The following is a 13739-nucleotide window of genomic DNA, read 5'->3' on the forward strand; positions in this document are numbered from 1 at the left end:
AATCAAGTGAATAATCTGATGAACAGAGTGAACTTGTGGTTATAATAGAATCAGGGACATAGAAAGGGAATGGACTGACTATTCTTGGAGGGGAAAGGGGTGTGGGAGATGCGGGAAGAGACTGGACGAAAATCGTGCACCTATGGATGAGGACAGTGGGTGGGGAGTGAGGGCGGAGGGTGGGGCGGGAACTGGGAGGAGGGGGATTATGGGGGGGGGAAAGAGGAACAAATGTAATAATCTGAACAATAAAGATTTAATTAAAAAAAATAAAGTCCTACAATTGGCTCCTCTCTGAGGGGGCGTGGTTAGGCCCTGGGGGGCGTGGCTGGATTCTGGGGCGGGACCAGCCAGCTTAAAGCCTGGCTGAGGCACAGCAGCCCACAAGTGGTGGCTGTTATGCGTCGAGACATGGAGGAGTGCGCTGGTCTCTGCAGCGTGGGCTCTTCGCGGGGATGTTGGTGTCGTCAGCAGTGCCAGGGCCCAGCTGAGACAGCAGCGGCTGAGGGCAAGCCGGCCCCGGCCCCGGAAGAAAAGCACATGGAGGCGGGCGCGGCAGCATGGTGCTGTGCGGGGAGTGGAGGAATCGCGAGCCCCATGCCGCCCCTGCACTGCTCGATGCAGGACCTGCCTGTGGAGATGCTGGTGGAGATCTTCGCCTGGCTCCCTGGCACCGACCTGCCCAGCCTGGCCCAGGCCTGCACCAAATTCCACCACATCCTGCACATCGACAGCATCTGGAGAAGGCGCTGCCGGGTGGAGTATGGCATTCGTGAAAACTTGCAGAACCTGGAGATGATAGGTATGTCTTATCGAGAAGTCTATGCGAAGCTGCTCCACCCGTATAGACACATTTTGGGATTGTGGCAGCTAGATACTGAGGACTATAGAACACTGCTTAATGTCGTGGTGGACGGCTTATGCATTACTGGTTGGACGTACGGGCCTTCCCTTAACACCCATGTGGATGGCCCAGTTCAGTTCAAGCCCTCGTTCAGAATTCGCCTGACGGGGAGGAAATCAGCCACGGTGAAGTGCATGGAAGGCCGCCACATCAGGCCCCACCACCGCCACGTGCAGATTCAGAAGGGCAGGCTCACCCTCCAGTGCAACAAGACAGACCACCGAAAGGATTTAACAGCGAGACTTAGGAAAAAACGGGGGCTGGTGCTGACGCTGGGACTGGTGCCGGTGCGGGAGGACAGCTATCAGTATGACTGCCTGGCCTACCGCCGCCTCTACCTCCCGCCGAGCCACCCGGACGACCTCATCAGGCCAGGCCTCTTCCAATGCAACTACGATGCCTTCGGCCTAAAGATTGCCATGCTCAGCTTCCATGGGAAGTATGCCAGGGTCACGAACATCACGGGACTGGACTCCATGGATAAGTTAGAGATCCACCTCATGCGCCGCATCCACCAGCCAGATGGCGAGATCTTCCGCAACTTCAACGAGCTCTCCCGCGTGGTCCAGGAGATTGACGAGCAGGTGATCTGGGAGCAGCAGCAGCAAGAAGACGGGACGGAGGAAAGCGAGGGCCATGGCTGGCAGAGCCCTGCCCAGCCCAGCGTTGGGGAGTCCACCGCTGCAGCTTCGGAGGAGCAGCCTGTTCCCTTTGTTCTGCCTGTGGGCGTGGGCTCAAGAGACCGAGACCAGAATTACCCCCGAACCTGCAGGATGTGTTTCTATGGCGTGGAAACTATTAGTGTTACCTTACCTGGCTTCGCCTGCACCAGGAGCTACCCTGGAGTCTTCATCCTGTTCGATGAGAACCACTTCGGGTTCATCTGGCTGGAGCTGAAATACTTCGTCCTGTTGGGCAGAGTCCAGAACACCTTCCAGAATGTGGAGGCACCATCCCCTCAGGCCTTCCTGGAGATGCTCAAGGACATTCATTCTGGCCCTGACTGGTTTGGCTCAGTGGATAGAGCGTCGGCCTGCGGACTGAAGGGTTCCGGTTAAGGGCATGTACCTTGGTTGCAGGCACATCCCCAGTAGGGGGTGTGCAAGAGGCAGCTGATCTTTGTTTCTCTCTCATCGATGTTTCTCTCTATCCCTCTCCCTTCCTCTCTGTAAAAAATCAATAAAATATATTAAAAAACAAAAAAAAAAGGACATTCATTCCAGACCCCCTGGGAGGAGAAGCTTGCAGATTTGACCTTCTGACCAAGTTACCCACCTTTGTTTTTTTTAATCCTCACCCGAGGATATTTTCCCATTGATGTTTAGAAAGAGTGGGAGAGAGAGGGAAAGACAGAAATATCGATGTGAGAGAAACACATCAGTTGGTTGCCTCCTGCCCAAGCCCGGACCAGGGCCAGGCTGGGTAAGGAGCCAGAAACTGAGGTAGAAATAAACCTTAGACCAGTTTCTAAGAGATAAACCTTCCTAATGCTGCGACCCTTTACTATAGTTCCTCATGTTGTGGTGACCCCCAGTTTCATTGTTACAAATTGAACATAATGAAAGCATAGTGATTAATCACAAAAAAAGAGGAAAAGCACGCCTGCAATTAATTCATTGACTTACAAGTGGGACTGCTTTATTTTTTTTATTTTTTTTTATTTTTTTATTTTTTTTACTGAAACACCGTTTTTACTTCAGAGTGATTGACAAGCTATTGTTGATTTGCAGATGTTTTCTCTAAATGAATAAAGTGAGCCTCATTTCAAAGAAAACCATTATGTGTTACCAATGATAAAATTCATGCTTTAAATAAAAATTAGATTCTATAAAGCTTGTGTTCACCACTGTGAATTTGATGGCTTCCCAATATTTAAAGACTTCGATTATATTGATGGTGATGTTAAAGAATGCTAATTTTTGATATTGTTTAATGAAATGTGTCCACTGAATCACTTAGTTAATATATTTGAAATGATCAATGTTTAATGTTACAAAATTATGTATAAATAGGAGATTGATTCAAAGTGTAAGGCAGATCTATAATACATGTTTATGTAATAAAATATGAAATTTATTGATAACCAAATTCAAAATTGCAACTAATTGAAACTACTACTTGTCAAATTTTGGTGTACTATCAAAGGAGAATATCAACATTATTAGAAAAGGATATTACATTACCCTCCCCTTTTCCAGTTACAATCTGTGTGACACTGATTTTTTTTCTTATGTATCAATGGAAACGACATGGTGGGTTGGAATATCACAGAATATTGCAGAATCCAGCTGCCTTTTATTAAGCCAAACATCAGGTTTGCAAAAATCTAAGACAGTGCCTCTTTTTCTCGTTAAGTTTTATTTCTGAAAATACAGGGTGTATTTTTTAAATAAAATTATTTTATGTTAATAATGAATGGCCCTAGCCAGTTTGGCTCAGTGTGTTGGGGTCCAGCCCCAGCAGGTCCAGGGGTTCCCCAAGGTGTGGACGGAGTCGGCGAAGAAGGAATGACACAGAGGGAGCGTTCAGTTGATCATCATAGTCAGGTTCTTTTTTTATTGTCCTATTACATCTGTATTTATACCATTTGATCCTATAAGCATGCCTCTATAATCACATCATGGTATGTTTTGGGTAACATTCTACAGTTCCTTGTTTCTTATCTGACCTTTGCCAAAAATCCTGTCTCTATCTAGTTTTGTTGAGTTTAATCCTGTCTAGGTTAATCTTGTGTTCCATTACAAGGGCTATTCCAAGGTCACTGCTCTACTGATAGGCTACAAGGAAGTGACTGAAGGAGATTATCCTATACAGTAAAGGTTATATCCTCCCAGCCTCTCTGCTTGCCTTCCCTGGGACTGCCCTGTGTCGGTGGATCTCCAGGGGTATAGGCTTTGGTGCTTTCCCTGGTGGGCAGACCCCTGGGGATGTGGGCCCAACAAGTCCCAAATTTCTTGCCAAGTCTTAGTCCAAGTTCTTCATAAGTAGTACATGGTATTTCTGTAACACTAGGGGGATTTACTGATTTATTCTCTTCCTTAGTCCTGTTAATCCCTAACTCGGGGAAACAACCTTTCTCGGGGAGGTGGTCCTGTTTAAGACACATAGCGCTAAGAGGGGGAGCAAACCATATTAACAGTATGCCAGGTCCCTTGAAACATAAGCTGTGCAGATGTTTCTTCCCTGCAGTGACTGTGTCAAGCAGCAAGGGTGGACTGGCTTCCGGCAAATTCCCCCATTTTTATTTTTTAAATGACAGCGCGTGTAAATCAGCGGCCACCTCTCGGATTGGTTTGTTTAAGACTTGGAAGACCTGTTTGTGACTTTGCCAACAGGTCAGTCCGAGGCTTAACCATATATCGGCTCGCCACATCAGTGGAATAGAGCGTTGGCCTGTGGACCCAAGGGTCGCGAGTTCTATTCTGGTCAAGGGCACGTACCTTGGTTGCAGGCTCCTCCCAGCCTGGGCTCTGGCCAGGGCTCATGCAGGAGGCAACCCATTGATGTGTTTCTGTCACATCGATAGTTCTCTCTGTCTTTCCCTCTGTCTTCCACACCCTCTAGAAATCAATGGAGAAATACCCTCGAGTGAGGAAAGCAACACACACAAAAAACAATGAATGGATTTATATTGTTATTTTAAGAGTCCAATAATTTTTATTGTGGTAAAACATACATAAGCTTTCCATTTTAACCTTTCTTTGTTGTTAATCCTCAACTGAGAATATTTTTTTCATTGATTTTTAGAGAGAGTGGAAGGGAGGGGGAGAGATAGAGAGAGAAAAACATTGATGTGTGTGAGAGACACATCTATTGGTTGCCTCCAGCGCACACCCAGACCTGGGAGTGAGCCTGCAACCAAGGTATGTGCCCGAGACAGAAATCAAACCTGCGACCCTCCAGTTCGTTCAGTCCACACGCTGATGCTCCATCCACTAAGCAAAACCAGCTAGGGCGTTTTAACCATTTTTAAATGTATGTTTTTCAGTGGCATTAAGTACATTCACATTGTCATGCATCCATCCATCACCACCATCCTTCTCCAGAACTTTTTCATCATCCCATTCTGCTTTCTGCATCTATGAATTTGATTCACTATGTTATAAGTGGAATCATATGGTACAGTAAGTCCTCACTTAACATCATGGATAGGTTCTGTGACTTTAAGTGAAATGACATATAATGAAACCAATTTAGGCTAATTGGTATAAACAAGAGTTAACTTCCTATGGCATCTCATCAATGTTATAATGAAATGGCATAAAATGAAATGATGTTTTTTGGTGACCTGCTATGTTTGTTTGTTTTTTTTTTCCAACTGGCTTATCTATATACTAGTATATAAAAGGCTAATATGCAAAGTGTCCCCTCGGGAGTTCAACCAGGAGACTGGGAATTTGACCACTCTCTATGACGTGTGCTGACCACCAGGGGGTGGTGTGGAATGAAGGCAGGCCCCAGACAGCAGCCAGAAGGCCCCGTTCAGCCCTAATCACCTGCCCGGCCTGGGAACCCTACCTGTGCAGGAATTTTGTGCACTGGGCCTCTAGTTTTACTTATAATGTCCTCAAGGCACATCAGTGTTTTAAATGTTTCAGAATTTTCTTTCTTTTTAAAGGCCAAATAGTATTCTGTTGCATTGTATGTATGTACTAGTTTTGTTTATCCAAACCTTAGGTAAACTATGGACACTAGGGTTGCTTCCATATTTCAGCTATTATAATAATACTGCTATGAACATGAGTGTACAAAGATGTGTTTGAGTCCCTGCTTTCAGTTCTTTTGAGTATATACCCAGAGTTGGGATTGCTGAATCATATGGTAATTTTTTTTTTTTTTTTGAGAAATTGCCATACTAAAAAGCAAACAGGCTCTATTTGTTTTAATTTCAATTGCTGTAAATATCAATGGATGTACTCCATATAAACAAAAGCATTCTTAGAGCATTCTTAGAGTCTTAATAATTTTTAAGAGGATCCTTAGACTTAGATGTTTGAGAATCAAGGGTCTAGTGCAAGGGCAGGGGACCTTTTTTCTGCCAAGGGCCATTTGGATATTTATAACATCATTCACTTAATATAAATTTATGTTGCTATGAACAAAGCTCCTAGATTTTTTGAATTTTGAGTTCTGGCTGTGGTTGCCTTGGCAGGGCCAGACCAAATGATTTCTTGGGCCTTATATGGACTGTGGGTCGGATGTTCCCCTCCCCTGGTCTAGTGGGATTAGTGAAGTAGAGAGGTCAGTGAGGAAGTGACTACAGTAGAGGACAAGTTAGATTGGACTTGGCTCAGAGAAGAATGGTCAGGGTAGTAAGAAGAATCTATGATATGAAGAGAATTTAGAGAACCTGAAGATATATGAGGCTTAAGATGAGAGGCTTTTAGGAAAGACACAATAACTATTTTGAATATGTGAGGCTGTCTCACGGAAAAGGATTTAGGCTTATTTTTTGGGACCTTGTGGGGTGGGGACAGTGGGGCTCACCACTTCCAGTGAAGTGAGATAGACACTATACCAATGAACATAGTAAGTAAGTTAATCACACAGCATATTAGAGGTGATAAATACTAAGAAAGAAGAAAAAGCAGAATAAGGGGGTGTGAGGCTGGGGTGGTTGGTAGTTGCAATTTAACAAGGCGTCAGGATGTCCAGTTCAGAAGCTGTTGCAGTGATCCAAACGAGAAACAAGGAGGACTTAAGTGCGGACTTTAGAATGGCGACAGGGAATAGGTTGGGAGATATATATTTTTAATCTTTTTTGACCCTTTTTCAATCTTTTTTTACCCTTTTTTATTCATAAACTAAAACACAAAAGGAAACTACACAAATCTATGATATAATGAATTATTATAAGATGAACTACCTTGTCAAACCTACTCTGGTAAAAAAGGGAAACTTTGAAGGCTTCCTGAATAATCAATGGAAAACTCACAGGAGAGAACCCTGATACCCAAGATGGAGACCGCATAGAGACTGGTAGGAGGGGTGGAGGAGCGTCAGGGCTGGCCAGGCACTCACAGATGGCAACTGAAGTCCCAGAGAGAGATTTCAGCTGTCGGGGGGGAGCAACTGAGAACTCTGGGATCTAATCCCAAAGCTGGGCTCCCCAGCAGAAAGCACCCAACTGAGGAGGGTACCCACATAACATCTAGCTGTGAAAAGCAGTGGGGTGCTGTCTGCCAGGGAGTGGCAGCTAAAAGTTCAGGCACCCTCTTAAAGGGCTAACACACAAAAATTTCCTGTGGAGCCACCCACCTTGTGTTCCGCCTGAGGGAGGGAGAAATGGACTGGAGCTGCGAGAGCAGAACCCAGGACTGGGGACTCGGGGGCTAGAGCTCAGAAGGCAGACACCCAAGTTTCCTGGGCTGAGTCATCCCCTCACACAGCAGAGGACATCTTTCCCACGTAGACATCTGCCCTGCCTCGGAGGAAGTTAGTCAGCACACCCTATTGGAAAACACCTTGCCTGAGGCCACTTAAGAGAGTAAAAGTAACAATTAGCCTCCAGGCAGAAGCAACTGCCCCACCCTGTTGCTGAGAAGAAGAAACAGAGAGAAACCTAGCCACACAGAATTAAAATGGCTATAAATAAGTACCTCTCAATAATGACCCTAAATGTAAATGGATTAAATGCTCCAATCAAAAGTGTAGGGTAGCTGAATGGATACAAAAATGTGACCCAACTATATGCTGTTTACAAGAGACCCACCTCAAAACAAAAGACATACCCAGGCCCTAACCCAGCCTTGGGCAAACTACGGCCAGAGGGCCGGATCCAGCCCATTTGAAATGAATAAAACTAAAAAAAAAAAAGAACTTACCCTTTTATGTAATGATGTTTACTTTGAATTTATATTAGTTCACACAAACACTCCATCCATGCTTTTGTTCAGGCCCTCCAGTCCAGTTTAAGAACCCATTGTGGCCCTGGAGTCAAAAAGTTCGCCCACCCCTGCCCTAACCGGTTTGGCTCAGTGGATAGAGCATCAGTCTGCGGACTGAAGGGTCCCAGGTTCGATTCCGGTCAAGGGGGTCAAGGGCTTGTACCTTGGTTGCAGGCACATCCCCAGTGGGGAGTGTGCAGGAGGCAACAGATCGATGTTTCTAACTCTCTATCCCTCTCCCTTCCTCTCTGTAAAAAGTCAATAAAATATATTTTTTAAAAAGACACACAAAGGATGAAAGTGAAGGGATGGAAAATTTTTCCCATGCAAATGGAAAAGAAAAAAAAGAGCTGGAGTGGCAATACTCATATCCAACAAAATAGATTTTAAAAGCATCACGTTAAGTGAAATAAGCCAGTTGGAGAAAGGTAAATATCATATGATCACACTCATTTGTGGAATATAATGAACAACATAAACTGATGAACAAAAGTAGAGCCAGAGGGGAAAAAATATTGTAGAATATAATAGAAGTAATTCTGTTATTTGCAGATTTTTAATATTTCCTACAACTTTTGTGACATCATAATATGTTAGTACAGTTTTGGTAATATTATTATACTTAAAACCCTTTTATTCTTGAAATATTAATGTTTATTGCCTGCAGTATTATTATATGTAAGATAATTTTTCTTGAATAATTGTTTATTGCATGTAACATTATCATATTTAAAATTGTTTTATTGAGATATTGTTTATTGCATGTAACATTATTTAAGATCATTTTCTTGAAATATTAAAGTTTATTGCATGTAACACTATTATATTTAAAATCATTTTTCTTGAAATAAAAAAAACTGGAAAAAAAAAGCGGGAAACTTTGCCAGCCATACCAGAAACCCCTTCATTTGCCCCATCCCCATCACGAATCCCTCCCTCCCCAACCACCTGATTTGGTAATCACTTTCCTGCATTTCTTGATAGTTTTATTAACCAAATGTATATCCATAGACACTAACTTGGTCTTGCCAATTAAAAAAAAATTTTTTAATTAAATCTTTATTGTTCAGATTATTACAGTTGTTCCTCTTTTTCCCCCCCATAGCTCCCCTCCACCAGGTTCCCCTCCGCCCTCACCCCTCCACCACTGTCCTCATTCATAGGTGCACGATTTTTGTCCAGTCTCTTCCCGCATCCCCCACACTCCTTTCCCCCCAAGAATAGTCAGTCCACTCCCTTTCTATGCTCCTGATTCTATTATAATCACAAATTTATTCTGATCATCAGATTATTTATTCACTTGATTTTTAGATTCACTTGTTGATGGATGTGTATTTGTTGTTCACAATTTGTATCTTTACCTTTTTCTTCTTCTTCCTCTTCTTAAAAGATACCTTTCAGCATTTCATATAATACTGGCTTGATGGTGATGAACTCCTTTAGCTTTTTCTTATCTGTGAAGCTCTTTATCTGACCTTCAGTTCTGAATGATAGCTTTGCTGGATAAAGTAATCTTGGTTGTAGGTTCTTGGCATTCATCATTTTGAATATTTCTTGCCACTCCCTTCTGGCCTGCAAAGTTTCTGTTGAGAAATCAGCTGACAGTCGTATGGGTACTCCCTTGTAGATAACTGACTGTCTTTCTCTTGCTGCTTTTAAGATTCTCTTTGTCTTTTGCTCTTGGCATTTTAATTATGATGTGTCTTGGTGTGGTCCTCTTTGGATTCCTTTTGTTTGGGGTTCTCTGCACTTCCTAGACTTGTAAGTCTATTTCTTTCACCAGGTAGGGGAAGTTTTCTGTCATTATTTCTTCAAATAGGTTTTGAATATCTTGTTCTCTCTCTTCTTCTGGCACCCCTGTAATTCAGATGTTGGTATGCTTGAAGCTGTCCCAGAGGCTCCTTTCACTGTCTTCGTATTTTTTATTCTTTTTTCATTTTCCTTTCTGGTTGGGTGTTTTTTGCTTTTTCGTATTTCAAATCTTTGATTTGATTCTTGCGATCTTCTAGTCTGCTGTTGGGAGTCTGTATAATATTCTTTATTTCAGTCAGTGTATGCTTAATTTCTAGTTGGTCCTTTATCACAACATCAAGGGTCTCACTAGATTTCTTGAGGGTCTCATTAAGTTTATTGGCGGTTTCTAGAAAATTCCTGAAAAACCTTAAAAGTGTGGTTTTGAACTCTATATCCAGTAGTTTGCTTTCCTCCATTTCTGTCATTTGTGTCCTGATTTTTTGTCTCGGCATTTTTTATGCTTTGCTGTGTCGATAGAGTGGCTTTCTGTGCTAAGTGTCCTATAGGGCCCAGTGGTTCAGCCTCCCCAATTACCTGAGGTAGACACTCTTGGTGCACCCCCTTGTGGTCTTTGTGCACAGTCTTGTTGTAGGTAAGCCTTGATTGTTGTAGCTATCACTGGAAGGAATTGACCTCCAGGCCAATTGGCTGTGAGAATCAGCTGTGTCTGCAGTGGGAGAACTTCTGTGCTGGAGACACCCCTCCGGGGCAAGACTTGCTTCAATGGGGCTTTGGTGCTCACTGAGTCTGCCCCCTGAATGTGTCCTTTATGAATCCGAGGAGCTGCAATCTGGATGGTCCCACTCTGATCACCAGGCACACTGGCTCCTGGATCTCTAAGGAGGTGCTAATCTAGCCTCTGCCTGAGGCTATCCAGCAGGAGCCAGCTGTGATGAAATGCAAGTTGCCCTGGGGCCTTGGGCCAGCTGCAGTTTGTTAGGTAATTATCAGATTGCAAAGGGCCAGGCCTTTTATATGCAAAAGCCTCTGTGCATGGCTTGGGAGGGGCGGGGTCCCAAGGGATCAACAGGGTGGAGCGAGCAGTTATGGCTACTCTCAGTCCTGCCCTCAGAGGCCCTGCTTCTCAGTGTCCCTGCAATCGCTGCAAGCACCCCCGAGAGAAAGCTGCCCTCGAGTTCCGACCGATGCCAGACAGTCCAGTTTTTCCTGTATGAGTCTGGGTCCCCAGAGATTCGCCCGGAACTGGAGCTCAGAGCTTGAGACTCCCTTCGATTGAAAAAGACAACTGTGTCCTCAGCCGCCAACCCTCTCCACATGTGCCTCTGTACCTCTGTATTTTACTTCCGCACCACACCTCCTCTGAGTCTCGGTATGCTTTTCTCTTTCCTTCTAGTTGTAGAATTTCCACTCAGCCAGCCTTCCTGTGGTTCTGGATGATGTCTGTTCCGTCTTTTAGTTGTATTTTTGAAGTGGTCGTGCAAGGCAGCACTCTCTGGTGTTTACCTATGCCGCCATCTTGGTTTCTCCAAAAAATTTTTTTGATGTGCCTTTTAAAATCTTTAAAAATCTATGGGTTTCCTTTCCTTCCCTTCTTTTTCCTTATAATTTATTGCTGAAGAACTGGGCCGTTTGACCTTTATAATTTCTCACATCCTGGGTTTTTCTGATTGCACACCCATGGTGAAGTGTAACATGTTCCTCTGTCCTTTGTGTGACTTGTAAATTGACAGCTGGACCCAGTGGCTTGAGCAGACGCAGGTGGCCGCCGACGTTGGCAGCAATGTTATTTCATCGAGAAGCACATTGTGTCTGTCTTTTGCAATGTTATTAGCTGTTTCTGCTCAATGCCTAGAAGTTATTGGGGGTTGCAAAATGGTGATATTCTAATTATATCATATCTGTTTTAGTTATTAGCTGAAATTCCTTTATAAAGAGACATTTCCTCTTATCTACTATTTGGTTGCCCAGTGGTACAGTTCCCATAGGAAAAGCAAGATAAATTACTTTTCCTTTATTTACCAGTTTTCAAGGTAATAAATTGGTTCACTGTAATCCTCAATTCTTGTTACTTTATCGGTAGTATTTTCTCCTCAAGGTGGCCTTGTCTGAAAAGGGTGCGGTACACTGGTTGGTCAGTTTCAAGAATTCACAAGTGGAAGGCTGCTCCAGTCTCTTCAGACCTAATCCGCTTGACTGGATTAGGCCAAACCCCTCTCAGTTTCAGCTCCTGTTCTAAAATTGGCTTATCGTATGTTCCAGTGAACTTGTTGGCTATTTTGGAGTTCTCTGTTTTTACATATATCAGATACCCACTGCTTCCCCTCCACAGATGCTACTACCATACACTATAGATTTTGTGTCCTTGGTATGTCCCCTATTGCTTGTATGTTAGGCTTGTAGGGGATATCTTATCATCAAGTTTTGTTGCACATGTTTTCCATGGGATGTTGCTTTTGGTATTGAGTTGCTTGGTCTCTTTTTATGTGGAAATCAGGGAGATTAAAAAAAGCAAAAACAACTCATTGTCACCAATGCAACCTTTCCAGAAGCGGGTCAAATCTTAGAAGAGTTAGAATGGAATTGAGAGTAACTAATGTTTCTGACTTGGAAGATCTGGTGATAGTAATTGCATGGATGAAGATTAAAAAATAGAAGAGAAGGAGCAATGTAGTAAATGGAAGATAAGATTAATATTTTTATTTCATAGGTTTGAAATGCTTATGAGATACTCTACTAGAAATAATTCTTAAGAAGTAGACTTCTGGAATTTGATAGAGAGAGCTAAGTGATGAAAGATAAACACATTGAAAGTCATGAAGCCGTTATAGGTTCGAGAAATTATATTTTTGGTAAAAATTACAGTATGAAATATCAGTAGAATAAAAAGCTTGTGCTTGAAGAGGAAAGAGGTACTAATAAGCATTTGTGAAATAGTAGTTTTATATATTTCCCATAAATATGCACAACAAATGCAGGTTCACATTGAGCAGCAATCCAAAGAGGAAGATACTAATCAAAAATCCATTTTAAGGATGCAACTGGGTTTTTGGTCATTAGGTGTAGATGCTGTATATGTTGGGTATAATATTAGGAGAATGAACTTATGAAGTCTGAGTATTTTTTCTACTGGAAAAATGATGTTAAGTATTCATAAAGATAAAAACACTAGATGATGTTAGATAGCTATGAGCTACAAGTTTTTACATTTTGAGTAGAAATGTTTAATATCACAGATCCTCTATTTCAGAGTAGTTGAAAAAGAGTTCTGTCTTTTGAGCTCATCTAGTTAATTCCCAGGTGTTCTGACCTCAGAGCGAGGTTTTTAAATAGTCTGTGTATTTGGACACACTTTTTAAAAATTTCCGTTAACATTAAATATCAACCCAATGACTTATCTTGACCTCTTTTTCTTTTTTCTAAAATTAGGCCAGTCTTCAGAGAACTGATATTAAACTTGAATCTCTAAAAGAAGATATCAAGAGATTCTTTAAAACATCAGGTTTGTAAGTTGTTTTCCCCCCCCTAATTCTTTAAGGCAAAATAAGGAAATACTGTATTTGAAGGAAATATTTCATCCCCATCTAATTACTCATTCAAACTTGTGAAACAGTGGCTGGATATATTTCTATTTGGGTAGAATTAGAACTTTCAAACATTTCAATAAATGCTGTAAAAATTTAGGGTCACTAAGGAAATGACTGCTTTACATCAGTTAGTTTTAAATACTGTTTACCTTCCTGATCAAATACATCCTGAATATATGAAAAATCCTCCTCGTTCAGGAACTTGTCTTTTCCTTTTTTTTTTGGTATATATTTTTTTCCTTCTACAATTATTTTCCCTCCTCTTTCTACCCTTTCAACAAACAACAACAAAAATCCCCCTCCCCCCCTTTTTAGAGCAAGAAGAGAGGTTCCCTATTCTAACCTTTGTACATGGAAACTGAGATATTAAGTGGTTTACTTATCCAGAAAAGTTCAAGTAGTTATCAGCCAAGATAACTGATCTGACTTGTGGTAGGTACCTTATAATAATCCACTTCTGCTGGTAGGCGTTTACTGACTAGTTCATGTAACTGATTACTTGTGGTCTGCATTTTCCAAGTGTCTGGCTCTTTCTTCTTCTTTTTTTTTAAAAAAAGTATTTTTATTGATTTCAGAGAGGAAGGGAGTGGAAGAGAGATGTAGATACAT

At 42.3% G+C, this 13739-nt stretch overlaps 2 protein-coding genes across 3 annotated transcripts in view; both read left to right on the plus strand.

The window, feature by feature from the left end:
* TBC1D19 (TBC1 domain family member 19) overlaps positions 1–13739 on the plus strand; it is a 119095-nt gene that overhangs the window by 16949 nt on the left and 88407 nt on the right. For both annotated transcript variants that reach the window (XM_036330721.1, XM_036330711.1), the window contains exon 2: positions 12973–13045. In XM_036330721.1, coding sequence (XP_036186614.1) covers positions 12973–13045 — 73 coding nt within the window. The remainder of the gene's footprint in view (positions 1–12972; positions 13046–13739) is intronic.
* On the plus strand, positions 412–4288 carry LOC118665060 (F-box only protein 31-like). Its single transcript, XM_036325981.1, has 2 exons — positions 412–1910; positions 4240–4288. Exons 1-2 carry the CDS (start codon positions 412–414, stop codon positions 4286–4288), a joined length of 1548 nt encoding a protein of 515 aa, XP_036181874.1.

This window comes from Myotis myotis, unplaced genomic scaffold (assembly GCF_014108235.1).
Source record: "Myotis myotis isolate mMyoMyo1 unplaced genomic scaffold, mMyoMyo1.p scaffold_m19_p_1, whole genome shotgun sequence".
Lineage (NCBI taxonomy): Eukaryota > Metazoa > Chordata > Mammalia > Chiroptera > Vespertilionidae > Myotis > Myotis myotis.

Excerpts from the sequence above, each read along its gene's own strand:
- LOC118665060 (XM_036325981.1), top strand. The coding sequence starts at position 412 with ATGGAGGAGTGCGCTGGTCTCTGCAGCGTGGGCTCTTCGCGGGGATGT. Across the intron at positions 1,911-4,239 it reads ATTCATTCTGGCCCTGACTG|GTCAGTCCGAGGCTTAACCA; the intron begins GTTTGGCTCAGT and ends CTTTGCCAACAG.